The sequence below is a fragment of the Eulemur rufifrons genome, chromosome 1 (genome assembly GCF_041146395.1).
Source record: "Eulemur rufifrons isolate Redbay chromosome 1, OSU_ERuf_1, whole genome shotgun sequence".
NCBI classification, from domain to species: Eukaryota; Metazoa; Chordata; class Mammalia; order Primates; family Lemuridae; genus Eulemur; species Eulemur rufifrons.
In genome coordinates this window covers 20,652,092-20,665,506 of record NC_090983.1, presented here as the reverse complement: position 1 = coordinate 20,665,506, position 13,415 = coordinate 20,652,092, and the positions used below count along the sequence as shown (strand labels likewise).

The 13,415-nt window shown below is 40.8% G+C and overlaps 1 protein-coding gene across 1 annotated transcript in view; it reads right to left on the bottom strand.

Annotated features, from left to right (window-relative positions):
• Positions 1-12,730, bottom strand: part of BARD1 (BRCA1 associated RING domain 1) — a 78,285-nt gene extending 65,555 nt beyond the window's left edge. The window contains exon 1 of the mRNA XM_069467495.1: positions 12,633-12,730. Within this exon, the coding sequence (XP_069323596.1) occupies positions 12,633-12,715 (83 nt within the window). The 5' untranslated portion in view covers positions 12,716-12,730. The remainder of the gene's footprint in view (positions 1-12,632) is intronic.
• Positions 12,731-13,415: the final 685 nt, after the last annotated feature.

The window sequence follows — 13,415 nt, the reverse complement described above, 5'->3', positions numbered from 1 at the left end:
AGGGACCAACCCTGCCAACCTCTTGATCTCAGACTTCTAGTTTCCATAACTTTGAGATAATACAGTTCCATTGTTCCAAGCCACCCAGTTTTTAGTTCTTTGCTAAGGCAGCCCTAGAAAACTAGTATGATAACTGTAAGAACTAGATTTTCATAATTTTGAAAGTCTAGATTCAAAACTTAACTGGAAAATAAAAAGACATGTTTGAATTATTTGATATATAAAAGACATTAACTTTCCCCCCAAACTTAGCAAAGCTACTTACTAAGCTTTGTAACTCTGAAAAAGTCATCCTCTTTAAGTTTTGATTTTCTTATTTGTAAATTAAGACAGTTATAACAATAAAAATGAGACAATGTACAGTAAGTTACTTTGCAGACTATGAAAGTTACACAAATATGAAGTACTATTATCAACATGATTATATGTTGGTATCAAGTAAAAAACTTAGCTGCACTATATGTGTGTGCGTGTGTGTGTGTGTGTGTGTGTGTGTGTGTATAGCTCAATCCATAACCACTTACCTACAGAAGATGTGTTCACACCCTCCTAAGCACAGAGGATCCCTCAGAATATTAGTGCTGTTTGAAAAAATGGAAACAATAAAGTCTTAGGTCATTGTTAGATAAACATTTCATGTCCAACATTTCACAAATCCAAGACCCAACACACCATATTTCTCTCTTTCTCAAAGCAGAAGATATCAAGGATGTATTCATTTGAAAGGCTGTTACTCTTTGGTTAAATACTGTATCATAACACACCTGCTGAATTTAAATAGCAACTACCAAACTCAGTACAAGTTATAACACATTTTATAATGTATTTGCTGGGTGCTGGTTAGTTGGAAAAAGGAACAACTCAGTCCCTTTATTAAAAGGATCTGTTCTGCAAAATTTGAATTCAGTCAAAAGGTCACACTTTTGGATCCAGAAGGCCACATGTGGCTCCAAGGTTGCAGGTTCCCCACCCCAATGATTCAAAGTGTAGACCATATATCTCAAAATATGATCCACAAGATGAATGACCGTATAAGGTATTATCCAATTGAGAACACTTTGGAGAATGAAGGGGGGTGATAGCTTAATGGGATACTGGGACCACAGGTGTAAACCAGCACTACCCCAGGCAAATGAGGACAAATGGTCACCATGACCATAAGAATCCATGGTTTCCCATAAGAAAGCATATGTTTCTTGCTATTGTTAAGTAGCCATCTATTTTCCACAGATGTTTTGTCAAAAATACAGCCATTCTTTCAGTTCACAGAAAGTTGACTGTTTTGTCCGTTAAGCAACTGCAAATAGAAATCAACAAGCTGGCAGTCTGCAGACTGAATGAGATTCACTGAAGGAAGAGAGACATAAACAAAATATGCCCAATGTTGTCCGTCAAAATACCTGCTACATTTGATAGTCCTAAGAAGATAATGGTACTTACTCATAAGCACACATTAAGTCACCATACTCAGTGGATAATGTAGCCAGAGGAAAGCAGAGAAGTAAAGTCTCATAAAGGAAGAACATTTTTTGTGCTTGGTTTATTACACTAACCCTAGGACCTTTAGGAATTTACAGCATTATTATCCAATTACCTCTGTACACATACCACATATCAATAAAAACAGTTCTCCACATTTCTTGAAAGATCAAAAGTATTACACTGCACATTTTAATAGATATGAACATTAAAGTGAAATTGAGCTTTTCAGAAAGAGTGCTAAAAACAGTACACACCTACAATGTCATTCTCAAGATACTGAAAATGGTGCTCACTGACATTATAAAACACATTACTTTCTAAAAACTCACCACATTTGATTTTCCTATCACACTACATAGAACATACTCATAAAAATACAACTTTTTATTCTGACAATTAAGATGATCTCTCTTAACATTCATGCTGGTCTGATAACTTTTGTTCATTATTTGACCTACCAAACCTAACCTCCTCTTCCCCAATCAAGTGTACTGAATTCTACTTCACTGCGAGCTCTGCCTCTAAGATCTCAAAAGTGGTCTTATCTCACCTCCTCCCATCACAGTATCCTTCCTCTTTCTTTTTTATTGCATCCCCCTGGCCAAACCTCCTTCAGGTTGCTCTCCACCTTGAGAGGGCCCCATTCAGTTCTGTTTGGATTCCCTATCCAGCCAGAGTTAAGTACCTCAGAGCCATCTTCACCCCAATTCAGCTGACCTCTCAGACACTCATGGGTGCCACTCTATAATGCTATCCAGGCCCCAGGGTCCACTTCTCCCTTGCTTGCTCAGGTCAGGGAACCACCACTATAACAAGAAAGACGTACAAATTAGTGTCTTAAATTTATTTGGTAGCTTCATCATCTTTGTATTAATATCTCCACCAAAGTAATGCATTAGTTGCTCCTTAAGCAAACAACCAAATGAACAGATGGCTATTCAAAACAATCTCCATGCTCCTAAATCTCATTTACCTTACTGGAGCTGAATGATATGAGCTTTTCATCACCTAAATATATTCCTACCTCTTCACCTGTAATCTTACCCCTCCTTACAGTCTCAGAGGAAAAGATTTCCTTCAGTATTCTTCCGTAAGAATGTGCTGTTCTGTCTCCAGCTCCCATATCTTCCCTGCCTCCTAAAGTACTCGATTCTCATCCTTTCTTGCCTTTCTTCTTCCATTTGCATCTATACATGCACAGGTAATCTTGCCTTTAACCTAAAAGAAACTCTTTTGATCCTACTTTCCAATCTACCTTCTGCCCTGTCTCTCGCCTTTCTTAAACAGGTAAAAGTTCTTAAATAAGTGCTCTCTACCAGTTAACTCCATCTCCCTACCTTCCCAGCTTTAACTGCCACCACTCTGCTGAAACTGCTCTCCAAAACATTTTTGGTTCTCATTTTCCCTGACCGCTCTGTGAAATAGCACTGACTTCACCTTCTTTCCTAAAACCTTTCTTTCCACTGAGTTGTAATATTCTTATAGCACACGGATCTACCTATTCCAGCCTCTCCTTAGCTGTTTTTCCTTTTCCTACCTTTCAGTGTAGGCGTATCCTCCAGGAGGCAGCCCATAGCCTTCTGGCTTTCTCTGGCAATACATGACTCAATGCCTTGATTCAGTTTCTAAACTTTAAATTTCCTTTCTAAGATGGCTCTGCACTCTCTACCTATAGTTCCTAACTTTCACCCTAGCAATAAGATGCTATTAAATATCATGTAATTAGCAATAGTTTAATATCTATGAATAATTGATCCGCTATACTAATTATTCTAATGAATGAGCTAGAATATATTTTTGTTGTCATTCATAGGTGAAAAAAGACACTAGAAATGTGAAATATGTGCATGTGTGTGTACTGGGGGAGGGTGTAGGGAGGGGAGCAAGTGAACCAAGATGGGGGGGTAGTGCCAACTTCAAATTTCAATGGAAGAGCTCAAAGGGCAAATACATTGCACAGAGGGTGGCACTGATCTGTGCCAAAGCCAGACTCTCTGCGAATGGCAGAGCTTAGCTGAAAAGATACTCTGGAACAAAAGAATTCTTAGCTGGGCGTGGTATCATGTGCTTACAGTCCCAGCTACTTGGGAGGCTGAGGCAGTAGGATCACTTGAGCCCAAGAGTTTGAGGCCACAGTGTACTATGATTGAGACTATAAATAGCCACTACGCTCCAGACTGGGCAACACAGCAAGACCCCATAGTTTAAAAAAAAGAATTTTTATTATAACTAAGAGATATCTAAAAACTTTTAATGAGACCCAACTTTAATCCAACTATTCCACTGCCAGGAATTTATTCTTCAGATACACTAGACACTTGCGAAAATGAAACTTCAAAACACCAAAGATTCTAAAAGCTTCCAGAGACTAAAATTAAAATGTCATATATATTTTTAAAAAAGCAATCAGAACAGCATAAGACTTCTCAAGGGTAATAAGGGATGCTACAGAACTGTTGAGCAAAGCCTTCAATAACTGAAAATTATTTTGTATGTAGAATTTCTATAACCACTCAACTTCCATAATTCAAAGTTAATAGATAATAGGTAATAGGTAATAAGAAAAATCATTTTTAAGAGCAGGAAGTAAGAAAGTTAATAAATAATCTCTAGAATGGGAAAAAAATCAAGAAATGGCAATATAAACATATTATTTGGAAATATAAGTAAATGCTTGAAAAACTAAAGAAGATGAAAGAGGTTGTAACTAGAACATAAAACTCAGGGGTGATGAGGGATAAGCAAAGAATGCTTTCATTATAGTCTTTGTCCTATTGATTTTGTCAACTATATTCACATATAATTATTTTAAATAATTTAAAACCATTGTAAATAAATGTGAAGACATTTAACAAGGATATTCACTCCAGCACTACTTGTTACAGCAAAAGACTGGAAACAACCTAAATCTCTACCAATAAGGAAATGGTTAAATAAATCATAACATATTTACATGATGTATAGTATCCTCTCATCTGAGGTACATAACGCTTACATCCACATAGAGAACCTCTTAACGGACACACAGGAAATTGATAATTATGAGTTCTTCAGGAAGAGGATTCAGACTTATCTGTCGTTCATTTAACAAATATTTAATAACCATATACCATGTTAATATTTTAATTCTTTTCACGTATGCCTGTATTACTTTCAGTTTTTAAAAATTTAATATTAAAAAGTTCTTTACAATCTGGTAAACCCCAAGCCGTGCAACTTTTTGTCTCATTGCTCCTCAACAAAACTCTGCTCTGGTCAGGCTGGTGCCCATAAAGATTCTCAAGAAGCCAATGTCCAACTCTGACCCTATTGACTTTGCTCAGACTATTTTCCCCAGCCTGGAATATACTTCCTCCTTCCCTAACAACTACTCAAGCCCAGCATATTATCCAAATACTGTTCCAGGTGGTATAATATGATACTAAACAAATTAGCATAAGAATTCTTGGATTTTAGCCTCCATGCCATCACTTATGCAAGTCCACACTCTGCACCAGACATGAAAAGAACACAAAGTTGACTGCGTTCTGCTCTTTCCTAAGGGGCTTATAATCTAGGAGAGTAATTATATCAACCAAATTAATATATGACTCAAGAGACATACCAAATAGTCTAAGGTTCCAAAGAAGAGAGATGGCATCTACTTGGGGCTCTAGAATTCAATGTTGAAAGGTAAATATTATATTTTGTGCAGATGGTCCTCAACTTACTATGGTTCTACTTACAATTTTTCAACAAATGTTAACACATTCAAGAGAAACCATACTTCAAATTTTGATCTTTTCCCAGGCTCGAAACATGCGGTATGATGCTGGGCAACAGCAGCAAGCCATCCTGTTTTTCACCTTCAGTACAGTGTTCAATAAATCATGAGATATTCAACACTTTATTATAAAATTGGCTTTGTATTAGATGATTTGGCCCAACTGTAGGTTAATGTAATGTTCTGAGCACGTTTAAGGTAGGCTAGGCTATGCTATGATGGTCAGTAGGTTAGGGGTATTAAATGCATTTTTGACATAATATTTTTAACTTACAACGGGTTTATCACGATGTAATTTCATCATAAGTCGAGGAGTGTCTGTATTTTAACTGCCTGATTCTCTATTTTTCTTGTTTCCAAATAGACTATAACTCTATAGATGAAAGATCTGGCCCTTCATTTTTTCTGAGCTCCCCAACCTACCATTACTAACCCAACATGGTGCTATATGAACAATGGGATTTCAATAAATCCTCAATGAATGAACCAAATGAAAGACTATATACAAAAATGTATTTGCATTAACAATTCCATTTTATCCTTACCCTATTTTCTGTTTGCTATACATATATATTAGAAAGAAAAAAAATCCAGATGAATAAGAAAAGACATTTGCATGGTAACAGGATTTCTGTACCTTGAAAATTCAGCTACTCTACTTTGTCCCTGACTGTAGTCATACTTCTGTTAACCTGACATGTAGTTGATTTGGAAAGACTGGTGCTGTCAGAAAATCATAACTTAGGGAAAAACTATGTAGTGAGAACAAACAATTTAAAAAAAAAATCCCATTGATATAAAATTTTCTTTGCAAAGAAAAAAAGGAAAGCAAATTCAGTTGAGATTACAATACTGAGGCAGATCTATTTCTTAACTGAATGGTTTTCCTAAGCTTCCATGAGATATCAACTGCTATTCAATATTAGGAAGGACAGTTCCCACAGTGCTCTTACCTCTTAAAAATAGAAAGCATTTTTAAGTTGTGGGCCAACATGTTTAACATCAAAATGCATGGGCTTCCCAAGCCAGTTAAACAACCTGTTGTGTTTATCTTCAGAATAAATAAGTGTTTAAAAAATACGGTATATGGATGACATGGAAGCATCTTATTTTGTATAGTTATTTTGTATGCCAGATTCAAATAAATCACATGGGAAAAATAAAAAATCATGTCTGTTTAGTGTCAAGAAATGTTGAATGCATAAGTCAAATAATCCAAAAGTCAAATGGGCAATAGAACTGTCTTTTTTTTTATTTTTTTACTTTTGAGACACAGTTTCACTTTGTTGCCTGGACTAGAGTGCTGTGGCGTCAGCCTAGCTCACAGCAACCTCAAACTCCTGGGCTCAAGCAATCCTTCTGCCTCAGCCTTCCCAGGAGCTGGGAATACAGGCATGCGCCACCATGCCCGGCTAATTTTTTTCTATATATTTTTAGTTGTCCAGCTAATTTCTTTCTATTTTTAGTAGAGACGGGGTCTCGCTCTTGCTCAGGCTGGTCTCAAACTCCTGAGCTCAAGGATCCACCTGCCTCGGCCTCCCAGAGTGCTAGGATTACAGGCGTGAGCCACCTCGCCCAGCCAGAACTGTCTATTAATTACTAATTATAATAGAACCTACTATAAGAGACAGATAAGTCACAGAGAATATCATGTATACACAACTCAGAGTTGATTATTATGTCTTCTATTTCCTTTCTTCCAAAGCAAAACAATATGTAAGTAACTGGTGATCTTCCTGTCCTTCAAAGCCTCCTCTTCCACCTGAAATGTAAATGTTGAGTCTCAAGGCTCAAACCTAGGCATTTCTTTTTACACTTTCTCCCCTATGCATTCCCCAGAAGTATGCCCTTAATTACCATATATATGCAGGTGACTCTCAAATTTCCACTCTCATCCCATCCACACTTCCTTCTGAGCCCAGAAGTATATACCAACAACTTCACTTGTAAAGCCACCCCCTCTGTTATGGGGGACAGTATAAAGTGAGCTCAATATGTCCAGTAAGTTACTCTGGCAGTCAAAGACCTACATAACACCAGCTGTGTGTATGCCTGTATTGGGACTGTGCATGTTGTAGTTCTAGCTCTAAATCCCAGAGGAAAGACCTGGACCTTCTACATCTGCCCTGAGGCCTCAGTAACTGTTCACTACAGGCAATTAACCTCAGAAACCTATGGTGGATGCTTGGCAATTCAGGTAAATTAACTAGGTCCTTCTGGTATTACCACTTGCAAAGGCCCTTCAAATGTGATCTTACCTTAACCTAAATTCTTTCATACATTAATTTAACCTTTAACACTAAGAAACTATGTGTCTGGCATTGTGGCTACAAAGTGAACCTGTTTCTTTACTAAATGTGTAGTATAACTGAAGGAGACAGATATCAATCCATCAAAATACCACATAAGTAAATAAATCCCACAATAAATAGATTCTAATTGGTAGGTTATGATTCAAGCAGAATACCAACAATCTGCACCTTTTTCTGTCTGTATGTATACTTCAATAAAAGTTTTAAACAATATTTTACATCCAGTGGACACTAATAATTATGAAATCTGCAAACTGGAGGGAACCTTAGAAAAAAATCAACTAGTCCATCTTCTTCACTTTACAGATGAGGACACCAGAGTCCCAGGAAAGCTACACGAGTTGCTCTCCTTACAAAGTTAACTATGTGAACCAAATGAATATTACTGTCTGATGTGACCCTGTCTTAATACCGGGCCCACTCCCCATTTACTCAACAATTCTTTTTAGTATACTGTTATTTGCTAATATTCCCCTACCTGGCTCCATTTCTAAAAATCTATCCATATCTTGAGGCCCAGTTCAAAAGTCCATGAAGCTGTCGTGGGCCCCACCCAAGAACTCTTATCACCATCCCCTTGGCCAAGGTGGCCCGCATTGTAATTTACCCTGAAATATACCTTCTATCCCTTGAAATTAAGCATATGCTCCTTAAGAGTAGAAAATGCATCCCCTCCTCTGCTAATGCAATGCCTCAGTACTTTCTTATTGTTCTAATGACTAACCAGCATCAGGACAAACTGAAAGGAACAATCACCCCATTTAAGGATGCCTCGGAAGACGCAAAACTCATGAAGAAAGGCAAAAGCTGAAAGCTGGAGTCAGGAAATCTGTACTTTATTTCACAAACATCCATACATACCTCGTACATAACAGGCACTGCTCTAAGTACCTTATAAATATCAACTCATTTAATCCCCCTTGTAAGGCAGAAACTACTACTAACTCATTTTGCAGATAAAGAAAAGGAAGCATACAAAGATGAAATAACTTGACCAAAACCATTGAACTGGGATGTGAAGCCAGAGTCTGACTCCAGAATCCATGCTCTTAACCACTAAGCTATAGAAGCTACATTCCTCAAAATATGAAAGAATACTAAATTAATCTTAATCACCTTTTAAATGATAAGAGATAATTCAAGGGAAAAAAAAATCACTCATCCTAAAAGTTACAGGGTTATTTTTTAACTTTTTATTAAAAGTTGATTAAAAAGACCCAAGTCACAACTGTCGTAGATGCCAAACCCCACCCTCACCCCCCAAAATAGGCACCTCATTATTTTAATTCACAAAAGTGTGTCATATGACACCTGGGGCTTTTACACTGCAGCTCCTCTTATCATTTCCTGCTTCCTTTAGGAACACATTATCACTGCGCTTTCTGCCAGCCTCTCAAATGATATGGTCTTCCTGTCCCCTTTTCCAAATCTTTAAATTGTGAGGCTTGGCCCTAACACAAATGTCACATCTGGCCTCTTGAACACTTTGATCAGCTTCACCTTGAAGCTGTACTTATGTTAAAGGTCAAGAAGGGAAGCCCTGTTATGTAGCCAGTCCCCCCTCACAGCAAGTAAGGCTTGCTACAAAATATATCCAATGTACTACACAAGACAGATGACAGCTGGGAACACGAGATAGATGACAGCTGCAGCTGAATGAGAGGGTAATCGGGGTAATCACTAGCCCACTGGGTAGAACTTTGAAACTGTAAAAGGATATACTGACACGATTTCAAATAACATGACACTGCTTTGAATGGTGAGTAGCAAAAGTGAGAGGCACACCATCCTGAGTTGCTCCTTTCCAGTAGTGATGTCAGGCAGCTAGGAGGGCAAAGGCAGAGGTGGAAAGAATGTTTTCTCCTGGGTAAGGTGAAGGTGGCCAGGCTTCATTCACTACAGACAGTGCCAATGCAGAGCACTAAGAAAGGAAAGCATTTCTAAATCTTAGAACCCACGATATAAAATTTTATGCAAAAAAGGATTTTTAAACTTAAGACATTTTACCTTTTAAAACAGAGTTTGGCAAACAATTGCCTGTGGACCATTTTTAAGGGAGGTAAAAAAACAAAATTCACAGAAACTGTTTGTGGCCAGCAAAGCCTAAAATATTTACGATCTGACCCCGGATAGAAAAAAACACACACAGCCCAATGTGAAAAATCTGCATTCTAAGAAAGAGTTAAGATTGAGTTCATCCATCAGTTGTTCATATGCTAATTATTAACTTAAAAAATTATCAATGGCATTCAATATCATCTGGTCAAATGGATGAGCCATATTAAAAATCTGGGCCTATGGCCGGGCGCGGTGGCTCACGCCTGTAATCTTAGCACTCTGGGAGGCCGAGGTGGGCGGATCCTTTGAGCTCAGGAGTTCGAGACCAGCCTGAGCAAGAGCGAGACCCCATCTCTACTAAAAAATAGAAAGAAATCATATGGACAGCTAAAAATATATATATCAAAAAAATTAGCCGGGCATGGTGGTGCATGCCTGTAGTCCCAACTACTCGGGAGGCTGAGACAGGAGGATCCCTTGAGCTCAGGAGTTTGAGGTTGCTGTGAGCTAGGCTGACGCCACGGCACTCACTCTAGCCTGGGCAACAAAGTGAGACTCTGTCTCAAAAAAAAAAAAAAAAAAAAAAATCTGGGCCTAGGCCAGGCCTGGTGGCCAAGGTGGGTGGATCGTTTGAGCTCAGGAGTTCAAGACCAGCCTGAGCAAGGGTGAGACCCCATCTCTATTGAAAATAGAAAGAAATTGGCTGGACAACTAAAAATATATAGAAAAAATTAGCCGGGCATGGTGGCGCATGCCTCTAGTCCCAGCTACTCGGGAGGCTGAGGCAGTAGGATTGCTTGAGCCTGGGAGTCTGAGGTTGCTGTGAGCTAGGCTGACGCCACGGTACTCTAGCCCAGGCAACAGAGTGAGACTGTCTCAAAAAAAAAAAAAAAAAAGAGCACAAAGGAATAAATAAAAAAAAAAAGAGAAAAAGAAAGAAACTGGAAAAATATTTGATGGGGGGTAAAATTGAAACTGGCTCTGTTGGATTTCAGGACAGTCTATAGATTATTCATACAGAATACCTATTTTGTCTTTTCTAAATCACTTAGCAAGCAGAGACCACATTCTTTTGTATTTTTATATCTATTATTTATCATTTATTCTATGACAACCACCACATTTAACACTGTATAATTTCATTTAGTTTCTTCCCTCCTGTATAAGTTCCTTAAGAATTTTTGTCTGCTTTATTCACTAACAAATACCCAATACCTGGAGCAGTGTCCAGTACTTTGGAAGTGCTCAATAAATTTATTATTAAATCCTTACAGGAGAAAGAGCTAATCATTATTACTCATATGGGGAAAATGAGGCACAGTGAAGTTGAATGACTTGGCCCACTAGATAGTATCAAAGCTGGAACCTGAACTCAGGATAAATGTGCCAAGTGAATGTCTAACTTTTGTTGAACTATTAAGCTATGAACTTAATTGCTTCTGTTACTACAGGAGAGCCAGTCTTAAATCTTATTCTCAGATGACCCATGTGCCATGGGAAAACATACACACACAACTCAAAATGTCTTCATGTGCTCATTCTAGCAAAAGTGTCACTTGTCTAAAGAATGCAATGATGTCATTTTTGTCATGGACGTTAAAAGTTTCTGTAAAACAAAATGTAAGTACAAAACTATGACAGTTAAGCTTTTTCATTTTTAAAGAAAAAGTGGCTATGTTACTTACACTTTGTGTATAAGCAACATAGGAGTAACTAAGTTCTGCAAGTAGGAAATCCGAGCGAAAAAAACAAAGTCCAAAAAGAAGTATGCTTGAGGCTGGGCGTGGTGGCTCATGCCTGTAATCCTAGCACTCTGGGAGGCGGAGGATCGCTGGAGATCAGGAGTTCGAGACCTGCCTAAGCAAGAGCGAGACCCTGTCTCTACTAAAAATAGAAAGAAATTATATGGACAGCTAAAAATATATATAGAAAAATTAGCCGGGCATGGTGGTGCATGCCTGTAGTCCTAGCTACTCGGGAGGCTCAGGCAGGAATGGATTGCTTGAGCCCAGGAGTTTGAGGTTGCTGTGAGCTAGACTGACGCCACGGCACTCTAGCCTGGGCAACAGAGTGAGACTCTGTCACAAAAAAAAAAAAAAGAAAAGAAAGAAAGAAAAAGAAATATGGTTGTGACAGATACAAACAGAAAGCCCGACAGAGTGATCCTGACGCAGAAATACTGAGCTGCCCACACAGCAATAAATACTTTTAGAAGAAATGAAAAGTGAGACAAGCCCTTCTTGGGTTTTATAAACTTCCTTGGTTTCTATACTAGAAAGAGCTACAAGAAAAGGAGCAAGAAGTACCACTCATGAAAATGTCTTTGGATGAAATGAAAACCTCAAGAGGACTCCCACAGTGTAACGGCATGAAGGAAAATAGGTAAAAATAATAATAAACAGAATCTCGAAAAGCCGGGACCCCTAGCCAGTCTTTTGACCAAACCAAGAAAATGAGAAATAGAACTGGCGGCGTCCACCACACCGCCATCTTCAATCTACCCTTCACAAGAGTCCCCAACACTCCATCCCACCCCAAAAAGCTGCTACGGGGAAGATGTCAAAAAAGCCAGCTCAGCAAAGAGGGACAGCTGCTTCTAACTTAGAGGGCCTCTGGGGCGACCCCGCAGCCCCTAGCGCGAGGATCCGGGGCCGGGTAGGAAGCGCGGAGGCCTTTGACCCACCGGCGCCCTACGATTCAAACTCCGGAGGCGGGGCCAGCGTGCGCATTTTAGCCACACCCCCAGACGGTTCTTCAGCCCGCTCAAGTTCAAAAACTGCCGTTTTAATTGGACTCGGTGCAAGGGGGGGCTGGGAAGCAGCCCAGAAAGAATGCGAATGGGGGCCAAGGATGGGATCCCTGAGCAGGTACCAACTCTGCTCGCCGACCCGACTGCCGGGCGGCAGTGAGAGGAGGAAACGGGAGGTTAGAAAAGATCCCCCGGTCCCCCCGAGACCGGGGCGACCCCCGCCCCAGGGCACTGCCCTCGCGGCAACCCCTCGACGCTCCATCTTTACCAACGCGAGCAGCGCAGCAGCTTCTCCAGGCGGCCGAGCGCGGCGCGGCTGTGGGCCCAGGCCCCGCGGCCCGCGGGCTCCATGGCGGGCGCGGGACGAGGCTCGTTCCCGGAGCGGACCCTCGGCTGCCGGTTCCCCGGCATCGCCCCGCCTTCGCGGGAAAGACTTCTCGAAGAGCGGGAGGCCGGGAGAACTCGGACAGCCACGAAGACGCCGCAGGCCAGCAAGCCGACCCCTACCCAGCGGTTCCCGCGTCTCTGGAGGGAGGGCCGGGAGGCGGGGCGCGCGGGACCAGGCGGGGCCGGGCGGCTGAAACTGGCCCAAAGTCCCGGCGCGCGGGACCCAGGAGCGGGGCCTGAGGGCGGGGCGGGGCGGGGCGGCTGGAACTCGCCAAAGTCTAGGTGCTAGGGACGGAGGGGCGGGGCCTGGGACGGGGCTTGGAGCTGAAACTTACCGAAGCCGCGGCGCGCGGGCCCCAGGGGCGGGGCCACAGTAGCGCGCTGGTTGGCGGGAGAAGGGCAGGGCCGCCTGAAGGCATTACGCCTAGGACTAACGGAAAGTCACCGCTTCCCGGAGTTTAGGTTCTAGGGACCCTCAGGCGAATTTAGCCGCTGGAAAAGCCACAAACCGAAAAACTATTAATGGAACGTTAGCTATAAGGACTGCTGTTTAGATTACTGTTGAACTTGAAAAAGCTTTGCCCACCCATTTCTTAAAACTCTTTAAAGGTATTTCACTGCACTGCTCTTTGACTAACCAGGCCTACATCAGCCTCTTAGCCTC